This window comes from Lepidochelys kempii, chromosome 24 (genome assembly GCF_965140285.1).
Source record: "Lepidochelys kempii isolate rLepKem1 chromosome 24, rLepKem1.hap1, whole genome shotgun sequence".
In the NCBI taxonomy this organism is placed as follows: domain Eukaryota; kingdom Metazoa; phylum Chordata; order Testudines; family Cheloniidae; genus Lepidochelys; species Lepidochelys kempii.
The window spans coordinates 16,928,156-16,950,795 of record NC_136403.1 but is presented as its reverse complement, the minus strand read 5'-3'; the positions used below and the strand labels follow the sequence as shown (position 1 = coordinate 16,950,795).

At 57.5% G+C, this 22,640-nt stretch overlaps 1 protein-coding gene across 1 annotated transcript; it reads left to right on the top strand.

Moving 5' to 3' along the window:
- Positions 1 to 14,308: 14,308 nt before the first annotated feature.
- On the top strand, positions 14,309 to 21,888 carry LOC140902455 (sialic acid-binding Ig-like lectin 16). Its single transcript, XM_073322546.2, has 11 exons — positions 14,309 to 14,444; positions 14,789 to 15,193; positions 15,329 to 15,649; positions 17,032 to 17,085; positions 17,477 to 17,740; positions 17,971 to 18,036; positions 18,166 to 18,432; positions 18,995 to 19,300; positions 19,437 to 19,530; positions 19,772 to 19,865; positions 20,941 to 21,888. Exons 1-11 carry the CDS (start codon positions 14,309 to 14,311, stop codon positions 21,130 to 21,132), a joined length of 2,199 nt encoding a protein of 732 aa, XP_073178647.2. The 3' UTR covers positions 21,133 to 21,888.
- The last annotated feature ends 752 nt before the right edge of the window (positions 21,889 to 22,640 follow it).

Genomic DNA, 22,640 nt, shown 5'->3' with positions numbered 1-22,640 from the left:
ATGGCCTGTCACCGTCTCCTGAAGAAGGACATTGTAACCCTGTGCAGAAAGAGAGGGTTGAGCGTTGGAAAGTTCACCAAGGCACAGTTCATCGTGCAGCTGGAGGAGGATGACCGCTCTAAGGAACAGATTCCTGACCCCAAATGAGGCTACAGCAGGATCTGGGAGCAGCTGGAGTGGGAGCCAGGCACCCCCAAGACTCCTGTCCCCTACCAGACGAGGGTCTTCACGATCGGGTTCCCCATCGGGGAATCAGAGACAGACGGGATTGAAGCTGAGTCCGAGAGAGCAAGAGGACTGTGAGAGACGGCGAGAGCCCGAGAAAGAGCTGCAGCAGCAGCATGAACTGGCGATGGGGGAGCGGAGAGGCCTAGGGGACCTCCCAGGGGCGAGTGGGGATAGACCCCGGGGGGCCAGTTCCGCAGGGAACCTCGAAACTAAATTGCTGCCCCGGTTAAGGAGGGGGGGGGATGTGGATGCCACCTCTCTGCCTTTGAGCAGGCTGGCGATTTGAACCAGGGGGACCCTGCGGAAGAGCTCCGGTGTCTAGCTCCCTTGCTGGGTCCCAAGGCCATAGACTCTGTCAGCCAGATGGGTGGGGAGGTGGACAGGCTCCCACTCCTGACCCCAACCTATCTGTCTGTGTGGAGTTTCCTGGGGCCAGGCTGTCACGGAGTCCCTGGGCGATGCTCTGGAACTGCTCCCCATGAAGCCAGTCAGGACTCTGGGGTAGTCGCCTTTCTGGGAGCAGCCTGTCTGCAGGACACACAGCTCACACAGCTTCCACCTTCCTGGGTCTGACCTCGGAGCATTCAGCCTCCTCTGCCCCTCTGTGCGCTTCCCCCCAGCGAGTCCGCTCAGGCAGGGCTCCTGGGGAAGCCAGAGGGTCCTGCCCCCCAACTCCGCAGTCAGACGTGACTCTCAGCCAGCCAGTAACACAGAAGGTTTATTAGACGACAGGAACATGGTCTAAAACAGAGCTTGTAGGTGCAGAGAACGGGACCCCTCCGCTGGGTCCATTTTGGGGGGCAGTGAGCCAGACAACCACATCTGCACTTCACTCCATGTCCCAGCCAGCCCCAAACTGAAACTCCCTCCAGCCCCTCCTCCTCTGGGCTTTGTTCCTTTCCTGGGCCAGGTGGTCACCTGATTCCTTTGTTCTCCAACCCTTTAGCTCTCACCTGGCAGGGGGGAAGGGCCCAGGCCATCAGTGGCCAGGAAACAGGGTGTCGGCCATTCTCTGTGTCCAGACTCCTGCACACACCGGCCCTCTAGGGCTCTGCAATGATCATACACCCTTACTCCACCCCCTAGATACTTAAGAACTGCCTAGGGGAAACTGAGGCACCCCCACACTATTCAGAGGAACCATTAAGAAGAGTCCCACTTCGTCACACAGGCCCCTCGGACCCCCAGTGGGAGCGGAAGGTGATGGTCAATGGGGAGACATTCCTGGGGTGGCGAGATCCTGGGACAGAGAGAACTGTTGTCAGGCCCTTGGTGGTGCACCCACAGAGGCTGAGGGGCTGTGTGAGCTGGGTGAGGGTCCCAGGGACGAAGCCCCTCGCCCTGCCTATGGCCCAGATCCCTGTGCAGACCCAGGAGGGGGTGGGGCTGGCTGGTCGTTGGGGTTCTCCAGGACACCAGCTGCGAGACCCTGTTGTGGGGTGACTGTGTCTCTTTGGGACAGGATCCAGGCCATGCTCCGATAACTGCCGAGGGTTTGAATTTGAATCCAGGGAACCAATCCAGGGAGTGAAGGGCAGACGTGGATGTCTGACTCACTGCCCCCCAAAATGGACCCAGCCGAGAGGTCCCGTTCTCTGCACCTGCAAGCTCTCTTTTAGACCATGTTCCTGTCGTTTAATAAACCTCTGTTTTACTGTCTGACTGAGAGTCACGTTGACTGCGAAGTTGGGGTGCAGGACCCTCTGGCTTCCCCAGGAGCCCGCCTGGGTGGACTCGCTTTGGGAAGCGCACAGAGGGGCAGAGGATGCTGAATGCTCCGAGGTCAGACCCAGGAAGGTGGAAGCTGGGTGAGCTGTGTGTCCTGCACACAGGCTGCTCCCAGAAAGGCGAAATCCCCAGAGTCCTGACCGGCTTCGTAGGGAGCAGTTCCAGAGCATCGCCCAGGGACTCCGTGACAGGGGCATCTATTAAACAGCAACGGAGGGAAACCTCCCGGGCAGCTCATTAAAAAGAGTCAGAAACCAAACGGGGATTAACCACAGGCAGAATGTAACACACCAAACTCGGGGCCGGCCCAGACCCCGGGGTTCCTGCCCCGGAGCTCACCCCAGCGACCAGGGGTCTGCCCTGATCCGCATGGATCAGCGCAGCGACTTCTAACCCACTAGACCTGGCAGCCACAGTCCCAGCAGGAATCTGCCCCGGGCTCTCTCCTTCCCCCACTGGCTGGGGACCTATGTCCAAGCAGCTGCGCCCCACTGTTCAATGGGACCCTCTCACCTGCTCTCAGTGGCTCTCACTCAGCCCCGAACTGGGGCCGACCGGCCGGAGGTGGAGCAAACTCACCAACTGGAAACTTCCTGTTATGCAAGATCCGCTCAGCGACCAGCTTCCCAGCACAGCCGCCGGTGCCCACACGCAGGGGGGCAGAGCTGAGGTACCGCTGGCCTGGGGCAGAGCAGGCCAAGGTCTGGCTGGGGTGGGAGACTCGCAAGGGCCTGGCTATTGGGGCTGGTCCCAATGCCCCTAGGGGGTGCTGTGTTTCTTTTAGTTATAGGTTTCCCCCAAATCCTTGTGTATCTCAACACTGGGCAAGGAGTCCTTGTATAAACAGCCCCCGAGCCCCACCCCAGAGGCAGCCACATCTCAGCGCTGGGGAGAGGTCCCTGTGTAAACAGCCCCCAGGACCCAGGCCAGATTCAGCTGCATCTCACCTCTTAAGTCGAAGGACGGAGTCTGTGGCGGGCCGTGGAATCCAGCTGCCTCTCCTGATCCAGCCGATGACCCGGGTCCCATCACAAGGGAGTCCCCAGACTCAGTGACCTCAAACAGGCGTTTGAGGACCTGAGAGACAGAAAACAAACATCTGCGCTCAATGGACCAGCTCCGATCTGCTGGCTTCTCCCCTGCTGAGAGACACTAGAGGGGAAGGACCCCGGGTCCCATTCCCACCCCCCAGAGCCAGCCAGTTCCCCACCCTGCAGCAGATCACATCCAGCGCTCCCGAGAGGGGAAAGGCCCCATGCCCCATTCCTCCCACCCCGAGCCAATCCCCCCACGGTGGGGCCGGAAGCCGGCTGCCAGGAGGAGCTGGCCTGTATCTGTGACAATCTCCCTCTTCTGTCGATGGCCCCGAGATCTCCGGCCACTGGAACCAGCTTGTGCAAGACATGCGAGGGCCAGGTTCACACACTGACTTCCCCTTCCTGTCTTGAAATCTCACCTCTCGCCCCAGCCCTCGCCCTGACACTCGCACCCGCTCCCTGCCAGGCAGGTCTCTGCACGCACCCGGCTCTTCCCATTGGAGTCAGGATTGGCTAGCCGTCCTAACTGGGCATCTGCTGTTCCAGTGCGCTGTTCCCAGACGCCCCACGCCAGAGGCGGACGCATCTCAGCTCCAGGTGAGCAACCCCTGGACAGTGTCGCTGTGCGGCTCTCAGACGCCCCACCCCAGAGGCGGACGCATCTCAGCTCCAGGTGAGCAACCCCTGGACAGTGTCGCTGTGCGGCTCTCAGACGCCCCACCCCAGAGGCGGACGCATCTCAGCTCCAGGTGAGCAACCCCTGGACAGTGTCGCTGTGCGGCTCTTCCCCAGCTGCCCCACCCCAGACGCGGACACATCTCAGCTCGGGGTGAGTGATTAGTGTCTGCAGCGTGTTCAAGACGATGAGCGGTGTGAGCTGCTAGCGTTCAAATATTATTGTGTGACTGGAAAACGCAGTCAGAAAGGGATAGGGTGGGGACGGGGGGCAGGTAGTCAGGACTCCTGGGTTCTACCCCCTGCTCTGGGAGGGGAGTGAGGTCTAGTGGTCAGAGCAGGGTGGCTGGGAGCCAGGTCTCCTGGGTTCTCTCCAGGCTCTGGGTGGGGAGTGGGGTCTAGTGGTCAGAGCCGGGGGGTAATGGGAGCCAGGACTCCTGGGTTCCATCCACAGCTCTGGGAGGAGAGTGGGATGTAGAGGGTCTCAGAACCACGACTCCCGGGTTCTGTCCCTGGCTCTGGGAGGGGAGCTGGGTCCAGTGGGTTAGAGTGGGTGGCGGAGGCAGGGAGTCACGACTCCTGGGTTGTGTCCCAGCTCTGGGAGGAGAGTGGGGATTAGCAGGGCTCAGAGACCCGGACTCCTGGGTTCTATTTCAAGCCCCACAAGCAAGATGCAGCCTGCCTCTGTTGCAAGGAAGCCACAGGCAGCCCCAGCCAGAGGGAGAGGAAGTCGGCAGGATGCTGATGCTGGGGTTTCTGAGACATCATCTCCCCTTCATCCCTGTCCGCACCGACTTCTGCTTTCACATTCCTATGCATGCCGCTTCCCCGGGTTCCAAGTCACAAAGCGTGAGGAACCCGGGCTGCAGGGTGGGAGAGCCAGGCCTGGGCCCCCCTCTGCAGGTCTAGGGGTGAGTGGAACTAGGGTGCGGGAAGGAGCTGGATGGTCTGTGGAGACTGGGGTGCCCCTCAATCCCGACCCGCAGCCCCTTCTTATCCCAGCCCTGGGCTCCCTGCCCCCACAGCTCTGCCGGTGCCCCTCAAGCCCGAGCAGGGTCCTGCCCCAGGGCTCCCCCACCCTGGGGACAACACTGGAGGCGTCGGCTCAGGGGGCCACGTACAGCCCGGGGTTCCCCAGCTCTCATCTCTCCGCCTCCTTCCCGAGAGCACCTGAGGGCAGCAGAGGGATGGTGGGAAATGGAACTGCCGGGGGTTTCCCCTTCCCCATGGGGGTGGGTTTTGGGGGCAGGGAGGCCAGGCATTGCAGAGGAGGCAGTTATAGATACCCCAGGGGGAGCACATACGTGCAAACTTCTCTCCCAACCCCCAGCTGTGCTCCCCATATTGCCCCGCATGGAGCTGGGCGGGGCACAGACCCCTTGGGGCTCCCAGACACTGCACGGGGTCAGGGCAGCCCCCCAGGGATGGGGATGGGGGCTGGACCTCTCAGGGCTGGTCCATGCTCCTCCTGTCCTGCCCACTTATCCCGCCTCCTGGAGAAGGGCAGCCAATCAGGGGTGCTGCAGGAGGGAGGCAGCTCCCCCTTCAGGAGCTGAGAGGAGTTTTTAGGTAGGGGAGGGAAAGAGGGGGAGCGGCCTGTACCATTTTCTTGGGGGTGCAAGGAGCCATTGCCCCATACCATTTGCACAGAAAGGGAAGGGGGAGGAGGAGAGAGGCTCATACCATTTTAAATGGAAAGGAGGGGTGAGGAGTCAGTAGTCCACAATATTTTCATAGGGGGGAGGGGAGAGGAGTGAGTGGCCCATACCATTCTCATGGGTGAGGAAGAGGTAGGAGGGAGTGGCCCAAACCCTATTAACAGGTGAGAAGGGGGGGAAGGTGTGAGTGGCCAATACCATTTTTACGTGTGTCAGGGTTCCCTCCCCACTCCGAACTCTGGGGTACAGATGTGGGGACCTGCATGAAAGACCCCCTAAGCTTATTCTTACCAGCTTAGGTTAAAAACTTCCCCAAGGCACAAATCCTTCCTTGTCCTTGGATGGTACTGCAGCCACCACCAAGTGATTGAGACAAAAATTCAGGAAAAGAGTCACTTGGAGTCCCTTGTTCCCCAAAATATTCCCCCAAGCCCCTTCACCCCCTTTCCTGGGGAGGCTTGAGAATAATGAGAATACCGACCAGACCCTTTGTCCTTAGGACACTGAAAATCAAACAGGTTCTTAAAGAAGAACTTTATTTAAAGAAAAAGTAAAAGAATCACACCTGCAAAGTCAGGATGGAAGGTAACTTTCCAGAGTAATAAAAAGATTTAAAACACAGAGGATTCCCCTCTAGGCTCAGCTTCAAAGTTACAAAAAACAGGAATAAAACTCCCTCTTAGCATAGGGAAAATTCACAAGCTAAAACAAAAGATAATCTAACACATTTCCTTGCCTTTACTTACACTTTCTGTAATTTTAGATGTGTCATTTCAGGTATCTTTTCAGGAGATGTTTTACCTACTAGGTCTCTCTCTCTGTCCAGAGAGGGAACACCCAAAGAGAGCACAAACAAAACCTCTCCCCCCACCCCCAGATTTGAAAGTATCTTCTTTCCTTATTGGTCCTTTTGGTCAGATACCAACCAGGTTATTTGAGCTTCTTAACCCTTTACAGGTAAAGTGATTCTGTACCTCTGGCCAGGAGGGATTTTATGTCCCTGCATACATAAAAGTTGTTACCCTTCCCTTTATATTTATGACAACATGTGAGCAGCGGGGAGGAGGGAGTGGCCTTTACTAGTCTCACAAGAGCCTGTCCTCGGGCGGGGGGGAGGGGGGGAGGAGTGGCCCCTACCATTCTCAGAAGAATGGGGAGGAGGGAGTGGCCAGTACCATTTTCATCGGGGGAGGAGAGTCCCAGCTGGGGATAAGCCAACGGGCCACAAACAACAGGATGTGTGGAGACAAAGCACAAATCTGTAGATTTTAAAAGCCAGTCTCAGGATTCTTAGAGCAAATCTCACAATTTTTAGCCAGTCTCAAGATTTTTAAAGCAAACCATGGGATTGATTAGCGAATTTCGGAGACAAGGGGTTGTCATGAAGTTCACATTAAATCTCTGGATGTTTCAGTGAATCCTAGAATCACAGACCCACAGGGTGAGAAGGGACCGCAGGGGTTACCTAGTCCAACCCCTGCCAAGATGCAGGATTTGTTGGGTCTAACCCATCCCAGACAGATGCTCTCCAGCCTCCTCTCAAAACCCTCCAGTGAAGGAGCTTCCAAGACCTCCCTGGACATCTGGTCCATTGTCTGACTGCTCTCACAGCTGGGGAGATTGCCCTGAGATTTAATCTCAATCAATTCTGCTGTGGTTTGAACCATTGCCCCTTGTCCTGCCCTCTGTGGGGAGAGAGAACAACTTTTCTCCAGCTTCTTTCTGGGAGCCTTTCCAGTATTTGAAACCCCGATCATGTCCCCCGCCCCCAATCTCTTTTCCAAACTAACCGTGCCCAGTTCCTTCAGGCTGTGCCCCTAGGGCTTCCGTTCCATCCCTTTGATCATCTTTCTCCCTCGCCTCCGGATCCTTTCCAGTTTCTCTGCATCCTTTCTACACATTGGTGACCGAAACTGGACACGGTCCTCCAGCTGAGGCCTAGCCAGCGCCGAGTAGAGTGGGACTGGCACCCCCTGGGACTTGCTGTGAGGATGGGACGCAGCAGGGAGGGGGGAGTGTTGACCTGGGAATGTGCCCTGGGGAGGGGAGACCTGAGAGCCTGTCACCTGAGCCAGGAGGGGGAAGGGGAGGTGACACCTCTGCCCGGGAATGTGGAGGGAGGCTGCAGCAGGGAACCTGCTGGGGGGGTTTAGTTTCAGTTTGGGGCTGGGTGGAGGAACGCAGGGAACCCCAGGGCTGGGGTCTAAGCTCCCTGCTCCCCCAGAAGGACTTGACTGAGGGGTCCTGGGTGTACCCACAAGCTCTGTTTTGGACTGTGTTCCTGATAATAATAAATACAATAAACCTTCTGTTTTACTGGCCGGCTGAGAGTCTCAGTGAATCCCAGGAAGAGGGGTGCAGGGCCTGGACTCCCCCACACTCCCTGACACTTGCATGCTCTGCCTCTGGTAATGCAACCGGAAATTGCATTTGATTTTCTTTGCAGCAGCATCGCATTGCTGATTCCTGTCGAGGTTGTGATCCACCCCAACACCCAGCTCCTTCTCAGCAGTGCTGCTGCCCGGCCAGTTCTTCCCCATCCTGTATTTGTGCAGTTGGGTTTTCTTCCCTACGTGGAGCACCTTCCATTTGTCCTTCATGAATTTCATTGTGTCGTCTACAGCCCAGTCCTGCAATTTATCCAGTTGGCAACTCCCCCCAGCTTTGTGTCATCTGCAGATGTGATCAGTCTGCTCCTTAGTCCTACATCCAGGTCATTGAGAAAGATGTTAAACAACACAGGACCCAGAACAGATCCCCTGTGGGACTTCCGTTGAGACTTCTCTAGAATCCAATATCTTCCATTAATAGTTACTCCTTATTTGCCGTTGTTTAACCAGTTATGTATCCACTTAATGGTAGTTCCACCCAGCCCACACTTCTCCACAAGAACGGCCAGACTGGGTCAGAACAAAGGTCCGTCTAGCCCAATATCCCATCTTCCGACATTGGCCAACTTCAGGTGCCCCCAGAAGGAATGATCGGAGCAGTAATCATCAAGTGATCCATCCCCTGTCTCCCATTCCCAGCTTCTGGGAAACAGAGGCTAAGGACACCATGCCTGCCCATCCTGGCTAATAGCCATTGATTGACTTTCTCACCAGCTTTGCCCGTTACTTTGGGGTACGCTCATTTATTAGGGTTACCCTTCTGGGCGGGGGAGGTGTTCTGTATTTCTATCAAGATACCGCTTGTGTCACTTGTGTTCTCATAGGGAGCTCAACTTCTCCCTGCTGCTCAGCCCTCCCAATGGCGCTATCCTGCAGGACCTCGGTTCCCCAGGGCTGGGCTCTTCCAGCCCCAGAATCAGACAAACACACACAAATTAACAGAGCGTGTCTGAGAGGACCGGGTTAATCAGCACTCCCAACCTAACCCCTTAGATGTCCCTGGCCCCAGTAGGCTGGGTCGACCAGCTATTCTAAGCTCCCACCCTCCTATGTCCCTGGTTCAGCACGTCTCTATCCCCACTTCAACGTTACAATTGTTCTGGTCGTAACCCGCTTGATGAGCAAACCCCACAGGATTTTAGGGCGCTGCTGTCATGGAGTCCCTGGGCGATGCTCTGGAGCTGCTCCCCATCAAGCCAGGCAGGACTCTGGGGAAGTCTCCTTTCTGTGAGCAGCCTGTCTTCAGGACACACAGCTCCCCCGGCTCCACCTTCCTGGGTCTGACCTCGGAGCATTCAGCATCCCCTGCCCCTCCGTGCCCTTCCCACAGCGAGTCCGCTCATGCGGGGCTCCTGCGGAAGCCAGAGGGTCCTGCTCCTCAATCCTCAGTCAGACGTGACTCTCAGCCAGCCAGTAAAACAGAAGGTTTATTAGACGACAGGAACATGGTCTAACCCAGAGCTTGCACGTGCAGAGAACAGGACCCCTCAGGTGGGTCCATTTTGGGGGGCAGTGAGCCAGACAACCACGTCTGCACTTCACTCCATGTCCCAGCCAGCCCCAAACTGAAACTCCCTCCAGCCCCATCTCCTCTGGGCTTTGTCCCTTTCCCGGGCCAGGAGGGCACCTGATTCCTTTGTTCTCCAACCCTTTAGCTCTCACCTTGCAGGGGCGGGAAGGCCCAGGCCATCAATTGCCAGGAAACAGGGTGTCGGCCATTCTCTGTGTCCAGACCCCTGCACACACCTGCCCTCTAGGGCTCTGCAAGGATCATACACCCTTACCCCACCCCCTAGATACTTAAGAACTGCATAGGGAAAACTGAGGCATCCCCACACTATTCAGAGGAAACCTTAAGAACACCTCACTGCCTTTGAGCATTATCTTTGAAAACTCATGGCGATCGGGGGACGTCCCGGACGACTGGAAAAAGGCTAATGTAGTGCCCATCTTTAAAAAAGGGAAGAAGGAGGATCCTGGGAACTACAGGCCAGTCAGCCTCACCTCAGTCCCTGGAAAAATCATGGAGCAGGTCCTCAAGGAATCAATTCTGAAGCACTTAGAGGAGAGGAAAGTGATCAGAAACAGCCAGCATGGATTCAGCAAGGGCAAGTCATGCCTGACTAATCTAATTGCCTTCTATGATGAGATTACTGGTTCTGTGGATGAGGGGAAAGCAGTGGAAGTGTTGTTCCTTGACTTTAGCAAAGCTTTTGACACTGTCTCCCACAGTATTCTTGCCAGCAAGTTAAACAAGTACGGGCTGGATGAATGGACTATAACGTGGATAGAAAGTTGGCTAGATTGTCGGGCTCAACGGGTAGTGATCAATTGCTCCCTGTCTAGTTGGCAGCCGGTATCAAGTGGAGTACCCCAAGGGTCGGTCCTCTGGCCGGTTTTGTTCAATATCTTCATAAATGATCTGGAAGATGGTGTGGATTGCACCCTCAGCAAGTTTGCAGATGACACTAAACCGGGAGGAGAGGTTGATACGCTGGAGGGTAGGGATAGGATACAGAGGGCCCTAGACAAATTAGAGGATTGCGCCAAAATAAATCTGATGAGGTTCAACAAGGAGAAATGCAGGGTCCTGCACTTAGGATGGAAGAACCCAATGCACCGCTACAGACTAGGGACCGAATGGCTAGGCAGCAGTTCTGCAGAAAGGGACCTAGGGTGACAGTGGACGAGAAGCTGGATATGAGTCAGCAGTGTGCCCTTGTTGCCAAGAAGGCCAATGGCATTTTGGGAAGTATAGGTAGGGGCATTGCCAGCAGATCGAGGGTCGTGATTGTTCCCCTCTATTCGACTTTGGTGAGGCCTCCTCTGGAGTCCTGTGTCCAGTTTTGGGCCCCACACTACAAGAAGGAGGTGGAAAAATTGGAAAGAGTCCAGCGGAGGGCAACAAAAATGATTAGGGGACTGTGACACATGCCTTATGAGGAGAGGCTGAGGGAACAGGGATTGTTTAGTGTGCAGAAGAGAAGAATGAGGGGGGATTTGATAGCTGCTTTCAACTACTGAAAGGGGGTTCCAAAGAGGATGGATCTCGACTGTTCTCAGTGGTAGCTGGTGACAGAATGAGGAGTAATGGTCTCAAGTTGCAGTGGGGGAGGTTTAGGTTGGATATTAGGAAAAACTTTTTCACTAGGTGGGTGGTGAAACACTGGAATGCGTTGCCTAGGGAGGGGGTGCAATCTCCTTCCTTAGATATTTTTAAGGTCAGGCTTGACAAAGCCCTGGCTGGGATGATTTAGTTGGGGATTGGTCCTGCTTTGAGCAGGGGGTTGGACAAGATGATCTCCTGAGGTCCCTTCCAACCCTGATATTCTATGATTCTATGATTCTATTGCCAGGTCATAACCACAGGGAAGCCAAACAAACAAAACAGTGATACTATTAAATCCAACTCAAATTTGATTATTAAACTCAGGTTTATAACACTCTAACTGATCACACAAGTCAGGGTCAGAAGGCTACACCTCGAGAGACAGAGAGCGAGAGCTGGGTTCTCACCACTCCGTGAAGCTGGAATCGATCGGGGGACCCAGGTGTTGGTGGTAGCTGAGGGTCCGGCGTGCTGGAGACAGGCAGAGCCCCCAGCACGATCAGTCAGGAGAAGATGAAGTCCCAATGGAAGTGATGCAGATTTTGGATCCAGGCATCAGAACACTTACTTGAGCATGGGTCGGGGATTTTCCAGAGAAACAACAATGGTTCAAGGGAGAACTCTAGATTTGTTGATGTGTAAACAAGGGAGAATACCAAAGCTGTTTTGATCAGGCTAGACCATGGGAGCTGATCATTCCTGGCTATGGGCGGTGTTCCTTGGAGGGAGCTCACAATGCAGTCAGGCGGCTTCATTATTTTGGATCCCAATAAAGGATTTATTACTCAAATTGGTCTGATAACTAATGAGCTGGGGGTGTGCAGGCGTGGGTTCATTAACATCTGGAGCAGAGATCCCCCATCATGCAGTGCTTCCCTGCTTTTCTGGCCCCAGAGTTCCCTGCGGTTCTTGCCTTGGAATCTCTGTTCTCCATTCTGTCTGCTAATGGAGACGCCTCCTTGTCCCATCTTCGATGCAAATGAGGCTAGGGGAGTTGCCTTAATTCTGTCATCCTTATCCCAGGGGTTTAGGTGTGTCTCCCACGGCCTTTTCATTGGTTTTCATAAGTCATTCTTCTGGTGTAGATTTGGTTCAAGCAGAGGTTGGGGGGGGGGGGTGGGACACGGTCTTCGTGAGACAGACAGACTGGGTACAGCGCCATGCTTCCCCAAGAACACAGAGCTGCTAGGTAACAACCTATCCTCCATTAATTTATTCAGTTCTTATTTGAACAATGTTATAGTTTTGGCCTTCACAACATCCTCTCGCAAGGAGTTCCACAGGTTGACTGTGTGTAGTGTGAAGACTGTGTGTTTGTTTGTTTTAAACCTGATGCCTATTAATTCCATTTGGGGACTTCTAGTTCTTGTGTTATGGGAAGGAATAAAGAACACTTCCTGATTTACTTTCTCCACACCTGTCATGATTTTACAGACCTCGATCACATCCCCCCTTAGTCGTCTCTTTTCCAAGCTTTAGAGTCCCACTCTTATTAATCTCTCCTCATATGGCAGCTGTTCCATACCCTGCTTCATTTTCGTTGCCCTTTTCTGAACTTTTTCCAATTCCAATTTGAGATGGGACCACCAGAACTGCACGCAGCGTTCAAGCTGTGGGCGCCCCATGGATTTCGATAGAGGCAATGTGATATTTTCTGTCTTATTCTCTGCCCCTTTCTTCATGATTCCCAACATTCTGTTCACTTTTTTGACGGCCGCCGCACATTGAGTGGATGATTTCAGAGAACTACCCGCAGTGACTCCAAGATCTCTCCCTTGAGCGGTAACAGCTAATTTAGCCCCCCATCATTGTATATGTATAGGGGGGATTATGCTTTCCAATGTGCATGACTTTGCATTTACTAACACGGAATTTCATCTGCCATTTTGTTACCCAGTCATCCAGTTTTGTGAGATCCCTTTGTAGCTCATCGCACTCAGCTTTAAACTTAACTCTCTTGAGTAGTTTTGTATCATCTGCAAATTTTGCCACCTCACTGTTTACCCCTTTTTCCAGATCGTTAATGAGTATGTTGAAAGCACTGGTCCCAATACAGACCTCTGGGGGACACCGCTATTTACCTCTCTCCACTGTGAAAATTGACCATTTATTCCTATCCTTTGTTTCCTATCTTTTAACCAGTTACTGATCCAGGGGAGGACCTTCCCACGTATCCCATGACAGCTTACTTTGCTTAAGAGCCTTTTGGGAGCGAACTTGTCAAAGGCTTTCTGAAAATCTAAGTACATCAACTGGGTCACCCTTGTCCACATGCTTGTTGACTCCCTCACAAAATTTGAGTAGATTGGTGAGAATCTTTAGAAAAACCGTGTTGAGTCTTCCCCAACAAATGATGTTCATCTAGGCGTCTGATCATTCTGTTCTTTGCTATAGTTTCAAACAGTTTGCCTGGCACTGAAGTTAGGCTTAGTGGCTTCTAATTGCTGGGATCACCTCTGGAGCTTTTTTAAAAAAATTGGTGTCACATTCGCTATCCTCTCGTCATCTGGTACAGAAGCTGATTGAAATGCTAGGTTACATACCATCATTAGTAGTTCTGCAGTTTCACTTTTGAGTTCCTTCAGAAGTCTTCTCCAGCTTACTTATGAGAATGTCCTGTGGGACTATGTCAAAAGCCTTGCTGAAGTCCAGGTATGTGATGTCCACCGCTTTCCCCTGCCATCAACCAATTAGCTTGTCAAAGAAGGAAATCAAGCTGGTTTGGCAGGATTTGTTCTTGGTAAATCCAGGCTGGTGATCACCCCTTCGTCCTCCCGTATTGAAGGTTTTATACATTGCTCTAGTAGCATTCCAGGTGTCGGGGTCAGGCTGACTGGTCCGCAGTTGCCCAGCTGCTCCTTTTCCCCCTTTTAAAGATGGCCACTCCGTTAGCCCTTCTCCCGTCTTCTGCGACCTCTCCTAGCATCCATCAGTTTGCAAATATTATTGCCAGTGGCTCCAAGTTTTCTTCAATTAATTCCTTCAGCATTCTAGGTTGAAAAGCGTGCTGCCCCACTGATTTGATTTCATTCAAATTGGTCAGAACATCTCTGACGGGTTCTTTCCTTCTCCCGATCTGACGCCCTTCCCCTTTGTCATCCGTGGTAACTTTGCTGGCCGCCCGCTCACATCTTGGTGTTTGTGGGAAGATGGAAGCAGAGCAGGCTCTGAGCAGCGCTGCCTTCCCACCATCTTCTCTCACCAGCTCGGGATTTTCTGGCTGATCTCGTGATTCTTGGAGAAAATCTCAGCTTTTTCACTAATTGAAGGATTTTTTTAGCCCACGATCTCTCGGGACCGTCTCCTGATTTGGGGATTTGGAGGGGTCACTGTGCTGTCAGTAGCCCCAGATCAGCCCCCTGCAGAGCCCAGCAGCACTGATGGTCCCCAAGGCAGATCTTTCCCCCTGTAAACAGCTTCTGCTCTCACACACCCCACCCTCCCGGTCTGTCTCTAGGTCTGTCCCAGCTGGACGCCCCAGCCATGGGCAGAGCCCTGCTTCCACAGCAGGATGCCGGAGAATGGGAGCTCCCAGCTCAGGGCCCCCCCTGGAGAGAAGGGAGTCCTGCCCTCCATATGGCCACGCTGAGAGTCCTGATCCTCGCCCTGCTCTGGAGGGGTAAGTAAGCAGCCCCTGCAGCCCCAGTGCAGGGGGAAGGGCAGAACCCGCGCTACGCAGGGCCAGGTCTGTCCCAGGCCACGGAAGGGAGACTGGCCAGAGGGGGAGGGGAGCCCGATGCCCTCGTGCGGTGCGAGGGGGCACCGAGCAACAGGGAGCGGTCAGGGGGCTCGACTTAGGGAGGGATGGAAACTAAATGGAGTGAGGTTTGGTTGAGGACCCAGGGCTGGGCTCGCAGGGGGCTGCAGGTCGGGAGTGAGGGCACCGGCAGAGGTGTCGGGGGAGCTCAGGGTTGGTCTCTGCTCTCTGTGGCTCCCACTTCGATCCCTCTCCGTCCCCTGCAGGGTCCCTGTCCCTGGAGTCTGGTTATTCCCTGGGGCTGCCGCAGTCGGTGTCGGTGCAGACGGGTCTCTGCGTTCTCGTCCCCTGCACCTTCGCGTACCCAGCCTGGTACGACACCGACAATCCCCGGGACTGGCTCTACGGACACTGGTACAAGGAGCCCGCAACTGCGGGCCAGGATCCGCCCGTGGCCAGCACTAACCTCAGCGAGAGCGTGTCTCAAGAGACCCAGGGCCGGTTCCGGCTGGCGGGGGATCTGGCACGTGGCGACTGCTCCCTGCAAATCAGCGACGCCCGACGGACGGATGCAGGGAGATATTTCCTTAGGGTTGAGAAAGGAAACTTTAAATATAGTTACCGCCCCAATCTGTATCGCGCTCACCCTACGCTCGCGATCTCTGTTCCAGGTAAGAGCAGCCGCAGTCACCGCTCCTCAGCCCCCCTGAGCCAGTCCCTGGCCTGGGGCCGGATCGGGGCCAGAGCCCCTGGGGGGAAAGGCCCCGTGTCCCCCAGTGATTCTCTCCCCTCTCCCCGTGTCTCAGGGCTGACGGAAGAGCCAGAGATCCAGATCTCGCCGGCGCGGGGGCTGCCAGGGACGCTGCTGGCCGGGGAGCCGGTGACTGTGACCTGCACGGCCCCCGGGCGCTGCTCCGGGCCCCCTCCCCGAATCACCTGGACGGGGCCGTTCAGCGACACAGCCCGGGACGTCTCAGCCCTGCTGGCGAACGACACCTGGGCCCGCAGCTCCGCGCTGCACTTCACACCCGCCCCGGGGGACCACGGCAAAGAGCTCGTCTGCAGAATTACCTACCGCCCACCACGGGGACCTTCCACCCGCAGAACCGTCCGGCTACACGTCGGCTGTGAGTGACCCCCCCAGCCCCTCCATGCCGGGCCCCAGCCCCCCCTGCTGGGATCCACACCCCCCTGGGCTCCCCAGCCCTGCCCTACAGCCCCTCCCCCAACTCAGCCCTGTCCTGGGATCCCCACCCCCCACCCTGCACCTTCAGCCAATTCTACTCCAGACCCCTTCCCCCACACACCATGCAGCCCCTTCTCTCTTGGGATTTTCACGCCTTCCTGCCACGTTGGCTATGGCTTCCTCCTCCCATCCACATGCCCCGTCCTCAGGCCCTTCTCCTCTGGGATCCTCTCTACCCGCGACCTGCCCTGCCCCCAGAATCCTCCTGTGCTGGGATCCACCCACTATTCCAGTCCCCCCTTGCTGGGATTCCCCCCCTCACACCAGACACCCCAACTCCCCCCGAGATCCTCCCGCGCTGTCCCACCGCCTCTCCTCCACCCCGTCCCCTTTCTGCCGGGATCGGTGGATGCTCTCTATGGGGCAGAGTGTTAACGGGACCCAGTCGCTGTCTGGCACAAAACACACTCCAGGGTCCGTGCCCAGAGACCTCGGCCCGCCCTACCCGAGGGCAAACCCCCATTAACTGGCCCGTGACCCCCGCGCTGCAGATCCAGGCCAGAGGGCAAATCAGCAGCCGCCTTTGGGAGGTGAAGGACCAAATCGGGCTTCACTGTAAGGACGGCCCTTGTTCCCATCAGCCGGAGGGAGATTTAGAAGGAAACTCGCCCCCCGCCCTGCCCCGTGTCTGAGCCCAGGCCCCAGCCCGACCCCGAACGTCTACACAGGCCTCGGAGGAAACGTCCGTGCTGCAATCACAGACCCGCAGCCCGAGCCCCGCGAGCCCGACCCAACAGACCCAGGCTCTGGGCCTCGGCGCCGCGGGGCTTTGAGGGCAGCATGGACGGACCCTGCCAGGCCTGGCCAGAGGGCACCAGCATCCGGCTCCTCCGGATGTTGCTTTCAAAATACCCAGGCCTGGCCGGGGGCCAAAGGAGAAGGCTGGGGAGAGACGAACCGAGCGGAGAAGGCAAAGGACCCACAAGGGGGGTCTCCAACCCTTTAGCTCTCACCTTGCACGGGGGAAGGGCCCAGGCCATCAGTTGCCAGGAAACAGGGTGTCGGCCATTCTCTGTGTCCAGACCGCTGTACACACCTGCCCTCTAGGGCTCTGCAACGATCATACACCCTTACCCCACCCCCTAGATACTTAAGAACTGCCTAGGGGAAACTGAGGCACCCCCACACTATTCAGGGGAAACATTAAGAACAGTCCCACTTTGTCACACAAGTGTCCCTGTCTAAGCTCAGTGATCACTAGCGCCCCCGCCCCCTCGGTGATATCCAGCCCCCCTGATCCTCCCTCTCTGGTTTGTGTTACAGACTTGCCCAGCCCTCCCAACATCACCTGGACCCTGACCAGGAACGGACGTCCCGGTGAGAGGCTGCGCTGCAAGCCCCGGGGATCAGCGATCGCCTCCGAGTCACGCTCTGCCCGCGGTCCGGAGAGCCCGAGGAACCGCGGGGCTGTGGGGGGCAGTGGTGGGGGGAGCAAGCCTGGTTCCCTCTCTCTAGAGCCCAGGGTGGCGTTAAGGGGGCGCTGGGCAGCGGGCAGGAGATGGGTTAGGGACCGATCGCTGCGACGGAGACCTGCTGCCATGGCAAGGCACCGAGATTGTGCGCCCACCCCAGAGGGGCCAGGTCTCAGCGCCGGGTGAGGGGTCCCTGCATAACCAGCCCCCCACCCCACCCCAGTAGTGACTCCGCATCTTGGCTCCTTGGTGGGGAATCTCTGGGGGGACCAAACCCGCCTGCTCCTCTCTTCCAGTGCCAGATGCCTGGGGAGCTGAGGGCGACGTCGTGTCTCTGGAGACCCAGGAGGGCGACTCCCTGAGCCTGGGCTGTGAGGCTGGGGGCAGACCCGAGGCCACCCTGAGCTGGGCCAAGGGGAACGAGTCCCTGAGCCCCGGCCAGGGAGGGGCCGGGCGCCTGGAGCTGCTGAATCTCAGCAGAGGGGACGCTGGGGAGTATCGGTGCTGGGCGAAGAATCCCTTTGGGTCGGCCAGCCGGGCCCTGTGTGTGCACGTGCGGTGTAAGGCATTTGGGGGTGCTGGGCGAGACAGAGGGGCCCCAGTGGGGGGTGCTGGGCTGCAGGGGGTGGGGGTGGTCAGGAGGGGGGGCTGTGGTACAGGGGGTGGGCGGGGGATCCATGGGGGGCGCGGGGCTGCAGGGGGGCAGGGGGGCGGGGGGGGTGCTGGGCAGCGGAGCAGGGGGTCCGTGGGGGGCGCTCTCCAATCTAATACGTTGCCGTGGGTATTTCAGCTCCAGTGGGGAATCTGCAAATCACCGTCTCCAGAGCCAACAGGAGCGACCCCCAGCTGTTCCAAGGTATCACTAGGGGGCAGGGCAAGGGGCATGCGGCCTTCCCCCTCTAGGGGGCGCTGGCCCCGATCCGGCCCCCAGGCAGGGCCTGGCTGGCTCAGGGTGCGAGTGGCTCTGTGTTATTCCCGTTCCCAGATCCCGGCACCCCGGTGGGGAACGGCTCACAACTCACAGCCCGGGAGGGCGACTCCCTGCGGTTCCTCTGCTCCGTTGCCAGCAACCCCCCGGCTGTGCTGGGCTGGGTGAGGGGGGGCCGAGCCGTCGAGGGCGCCCGCCCCACGGGGGAGAATCAGCTGCAGCTGGAACTGCCCAACGTGACGGCGGAGGACGGGGGGCTGTACGGGTGCTGGGCCCGGAACGGGGAGAGCTCTGCCCAGGGGACATTCCAGCTGCTCGTCGAGTGTGAGTGGGGATCAGCCCTGGGACGCTGACACTGGAGAGTAGCAGTGTTAATCCGTGGGACTCCTCGCCACTGAGTTCTAGCAGGTGTCACAGGTCCCTGGCCCCTTTAACCAGAGACAGAGCCAACCTCGCATGTGCCATAGTTAATTAGCTGCTTCGAGGGCAGCCCCAAGGGGGGCAGCTGAGGCTTGAACAGACCTCTGGGCCGTCTCGAAGGGCCGTGAGCGCCGAGGCTGAAGGTGGAGAAGCAGGTGGGTTGGTGTGATGTGAAGCTCGCTGAGGATGGGGCCAGATCAGCGCCCACGGGCTGGCTGAAGAGACGTCCCAGGGCAGAAGAATCCGCGGGACTCCCTGCCTCTGGATATTTAGCAGGTTAATCTATGGAACTCCCTGCCCCTGAATATTAGAAGGGTTAACCCACGGGCCTCCCTGACACTGGATATTAGTAGGTTAATCAGTGGGACTCCCTGCCCCTGGGTATTAGGAGGGTTAACCCACGGGACTCCCTGCCACTGGGTTTCTCTCTCTATTAATTTCTCCCTTTATCTCCTGTGCTCCCCAGACAGCCCCCGGCCGGGGACCGGGCTGAACGCGTCCTGCCAGCGCCAGGGGCCCGGCGTCAGCTGCAGCTGCTCCCTGCGCTCCCACCCCCCGCCCCGGCTTCAGTGGCAGGTGGACGGGGAGCCCCTGGCTGGGAACGGCTCGTGGGGGGCCCTGCAGGTCAGCTCGTGGGCCCAGGGGGACGAGGTTTTCAGCACCCTGAGCTGGACAGGGAGCGGGGACAGGGGTCCCCGGATCTTCTGCCTCGGCTCCAACCCCCACGGGACCTACGCCGCCCTGCACTTTGAACGCAGCCCCCCGCAGAGAGGTGAGACACTCGGACTCCTGGGTTCTGTCCCCCGCCCTGGAAGAAGGGTGTGGTCGGGGAGTTGGAGGCAGGGCAGCTGGCAGCCAGGACTCCTGGGTTCTCTCCCAGCTGTGCCCCGTGCTGTGTGTTGTTGCAGGTGCGGAGGAGCCTGGCAAGCTGCTGGGCATCGGGGTGGCCTGTGTGCTGGGGGTCGCTGTCGGCATCTTCCTTCTCGGGCTCTGTGTGATCAAGTGAGTCTGACGCCTCCCGACCTGACCCCCAGCTGCCCCCGTCCCGAGATCCCACTGAGATCCCCTGCCATCTCCCCAGGGCTATTCCAGCCCCTTAGTCCCTCATCCAGTGAGATCCCTCCCGACCCACCAACCTCTCTCCCTGGCCTATCCCAGTCCCCTGCCCTCTAGACTCTCATACTGGTGTGCCACCCCCACCGCCCCGGGTCTCATGAGTCCGTCCTGATCCATCTTCCCACAGGCTGCGGGGCCGGGAGCCGGCTCCCGGGACCCAGGCTGAGCACACGGCCGACGACTCCAGCCTGATCTACAATAAGGTCACCACCATCCCCATGGTATGTACCTGGGAGGAGCAGGGGACCAAGCCCACCTGCCCTTCCTGTCTCTTCCCCCCTCCATTTCTCCTCCTCCCTCCCCCCTGCTTTCCCCCCCCTTAATGAATGCAGGACTATAAGTCAGGCTTTCACCAGGGCACCCAACCCCCCATGCGTGCTCGGTGGAGGATATGCACCCCTGCCACCAGCCTGGGCCCCCCGAACGGCATGGGGTCGGCTCCTGCATGCAGGGAAGGCACCTCATCGCTCGGGTCTCGCTCAGAGGGGAGGACATGCGGCGAATGCATTCACGTGAATTCACAACGTGCATGGGACTAGATTGGGGCGGGGATGCTGCCAATCTCCTGGATGCACCAACCGGGCAGGAAATGCATTTCTGCAGCTGCGGTGTCAGGTGCTTGTGATCGGACGGTGCGTGCAGGCTGTTCCGAGTCTGTTGCACCTTTCAGAAAAAGCAACGAAAGCATCAGCATGGGCTCTGCAACCACGAGATGCCTGGGATCAAATGCGTGGCCGGTGCAGGCAATGCAGGGAACGTATTCACGTAACCGGCTCTGCCCCAAGATGCAGGAGATCGGTGCAGGCACGCGCAATGTGTGAAATGCACAGAACCCCGTGCGTCTTGCCAATGCACTCAGTGGATTAAGGGACCCCGTGCTGCCCAAGCTGCATGGGCACAGTTCATGCATCCCCATTGCATAAATCCAGTGAATACATTCGTTGAACCTGTGTTGCAACGAGATGCATGGGATGAAATCCTGCAAGTGCAGTGCATGAAATGCAGCAACCTCCCCCCCCCCCCCCCCCCGCGCCCCGTGCATCTTGCCAATGCGTGGCCTGTGGGGGTCAGGCAGGGGAGGCATTAACTGAGCTGGTGCCGGCATGGGATCGGCTCACGCATGCAGCGCGTGTGAAACACACCCAATCCCCCCCGCCTCTGGCTAGTGCACGCCCGATGCAGGAAATGCATTTGCATGGAGGGTGGGGGAAACCAGGCCGGGGGCAGCCCATGCAATCAGCTCAGCAGGGTGGATGCAAGCCTCTGCCTGGTGTCTCTGCCTTGCTTCTCACCCAGGATCACAACACTCCAGCCGCCGGCCGGACCAAAGGCGTCCAGGACGGGTCTGCAGCAGCTCAGGGCCCGCTAGGCCCCGGGGAGCCGGAGGAGCTGCACTACGCCTCCATCGACTTCTCCAAGCTGCAGCACAAAGGGGGGGAGCCTCCGGAAGCCCCCGCCACGGAATATTCTGAGCTCCGGCTGAAATAGCCCCCTCGCCCCATGGGCCCAGGCTGGGCGTCTCCGGCCCATCCTGTGAGGGGGGGGTGTCACAGTGAGGGGGGAAGGGGACAAGTGGTCGGCCCAGGGCTGTGGGAAACCTGGGTGCAAATCCCTGCTTCGGCCCGGACTCAGGGCGGAATCAACTAGGTCTTCGAGATGCTGGAGCACTGCATTGTGGGGAGGTATCCCAAAGTCCTCTGCAGCCGGGTCCCAAAGCCTGCCCCCTCCCAAACCCCACTGCCCCAGGGGGAAAGAGAGCCGCTCACCTCTCAGCCATAGAGCATCTCTCTTCTACCCAGCCTGAGCCCTCGCCAACTCGTTTTACAGATGGAGAGCATTTTCCATCTCAGGGGCAGCAGCTGGCAAGAGTGGAGGGACAGGCTTGTATCTAAGGTGCTGGCCTGGTACTCAAGTTTCCTGGGTTCTCATCCCTGCTCCACTGAAAATGCTGTGGGTGAGGTTGGGCCAGTTGCTGCATCTGTCTGGCCTCAGTTTCCTCACTTTGAAAATTGGGATAATAATGGTGTCCTGGGCTAGTTATGTTCTAAACCCCTCGGGGCAGGGACTGTGTGTCTGGGCAGCCCCTGGCACAATGGGCCCTGATCTCTGTCTAGGTCAATCAGTGCCATGTGATTATAAATTCTTAATAACGATGCTCTATTCAAGGTAACATGTTCACTCCAAAGCCAAAAGCATCTGACTGTAAAATTCCCGCTTTACAAGCTGTTCCTTGAAATAGATTTTCATGTGTCATTTTTTGTCCCTGCTACTTTTTTAACAAAGGGCCAATAACAACTATGACTTATTTGTGTGCAGTGAAGAATCAGTTTTCACTTCGGCCTTTCCCCTGGGAAGGCCCCGATCACGGTTGGTTTCTGGGCAGCGCCAGGCGTAACACGGCCCCAATCTCAGCTGGGGCAGGGCCCGTCTCTCGCTGGGTCTGGGCAGCACCCAGCTGTCACGGACACCCAGGGCTCATTCTCGCTCGGCTCCGTACGGCCCCTGGGAGTGACCCTCCTTCGGTGTGACGGCCCCCCGGGAAGGTTCACTCTCTCTTCGGGGTTAGACCCTCTGACCCCAGCACCTCCTGGGACCGCACCTCTGAGCTGGCCTGTCCCTGCCGTGGGCCCCTTCAGGGAGTCCCCTTGCTCTGCACCCCAGGGTCCTCCACCCCCCCGATCGCTACCCCGCAGTGACTCTCAGCCAGCATAACACAGGAGGTTTATTGAAGGTCTGAACCCAGCCCAGGAGGCTCTCAGGGCCCTCGGGCCTGGCCTCCCTCAGCACAGGACATCTGGGTCTCTCTCGCATCCAGGTAGGCTCTGGCTGCTCTCTTCCCCCCAGCCCAGAAGCCCCCTCCTTCCAGCTGAGCGTCCGATATCACTGGCCCCACAGCTCCTCTCCTGTCCTCTGTGTCCTTTGTCCTCCATCCCAAGTAAACAGGTCATCAGGGTCCTCTCTCCTCCGCCCTTTGTCCTCCACTGGCCCGAACTGGC

What these genes read in the sequence shown, in the direction of transcription:
- LOC140902455 (XM_073322546.2), top strand. Translation starts at nt 14,309, where the DNA reads ATGGGCAGAGCCCTGCTTCCACAGCAGGATGCCGGAGAATGGGAGCTC. An exon ending in ACGCAGCCCCCCGCAGAGAG is followed by an intron (nt 19,301 to 19,436) that starts GTGAGACACTCG and finishes GTGTTGTTGCAG; the next exon opens with GTGCGGAGGAGCCTGGCAAG. An exon ending in AGGTCACCACCATCCCCATG is followed by an intron (nt 19,866 to 20,940) that starts GTATGTACCTGG and finishes CTTCTCACCCAG; the next exon opens with GATCACAACACTCCAGCCGC.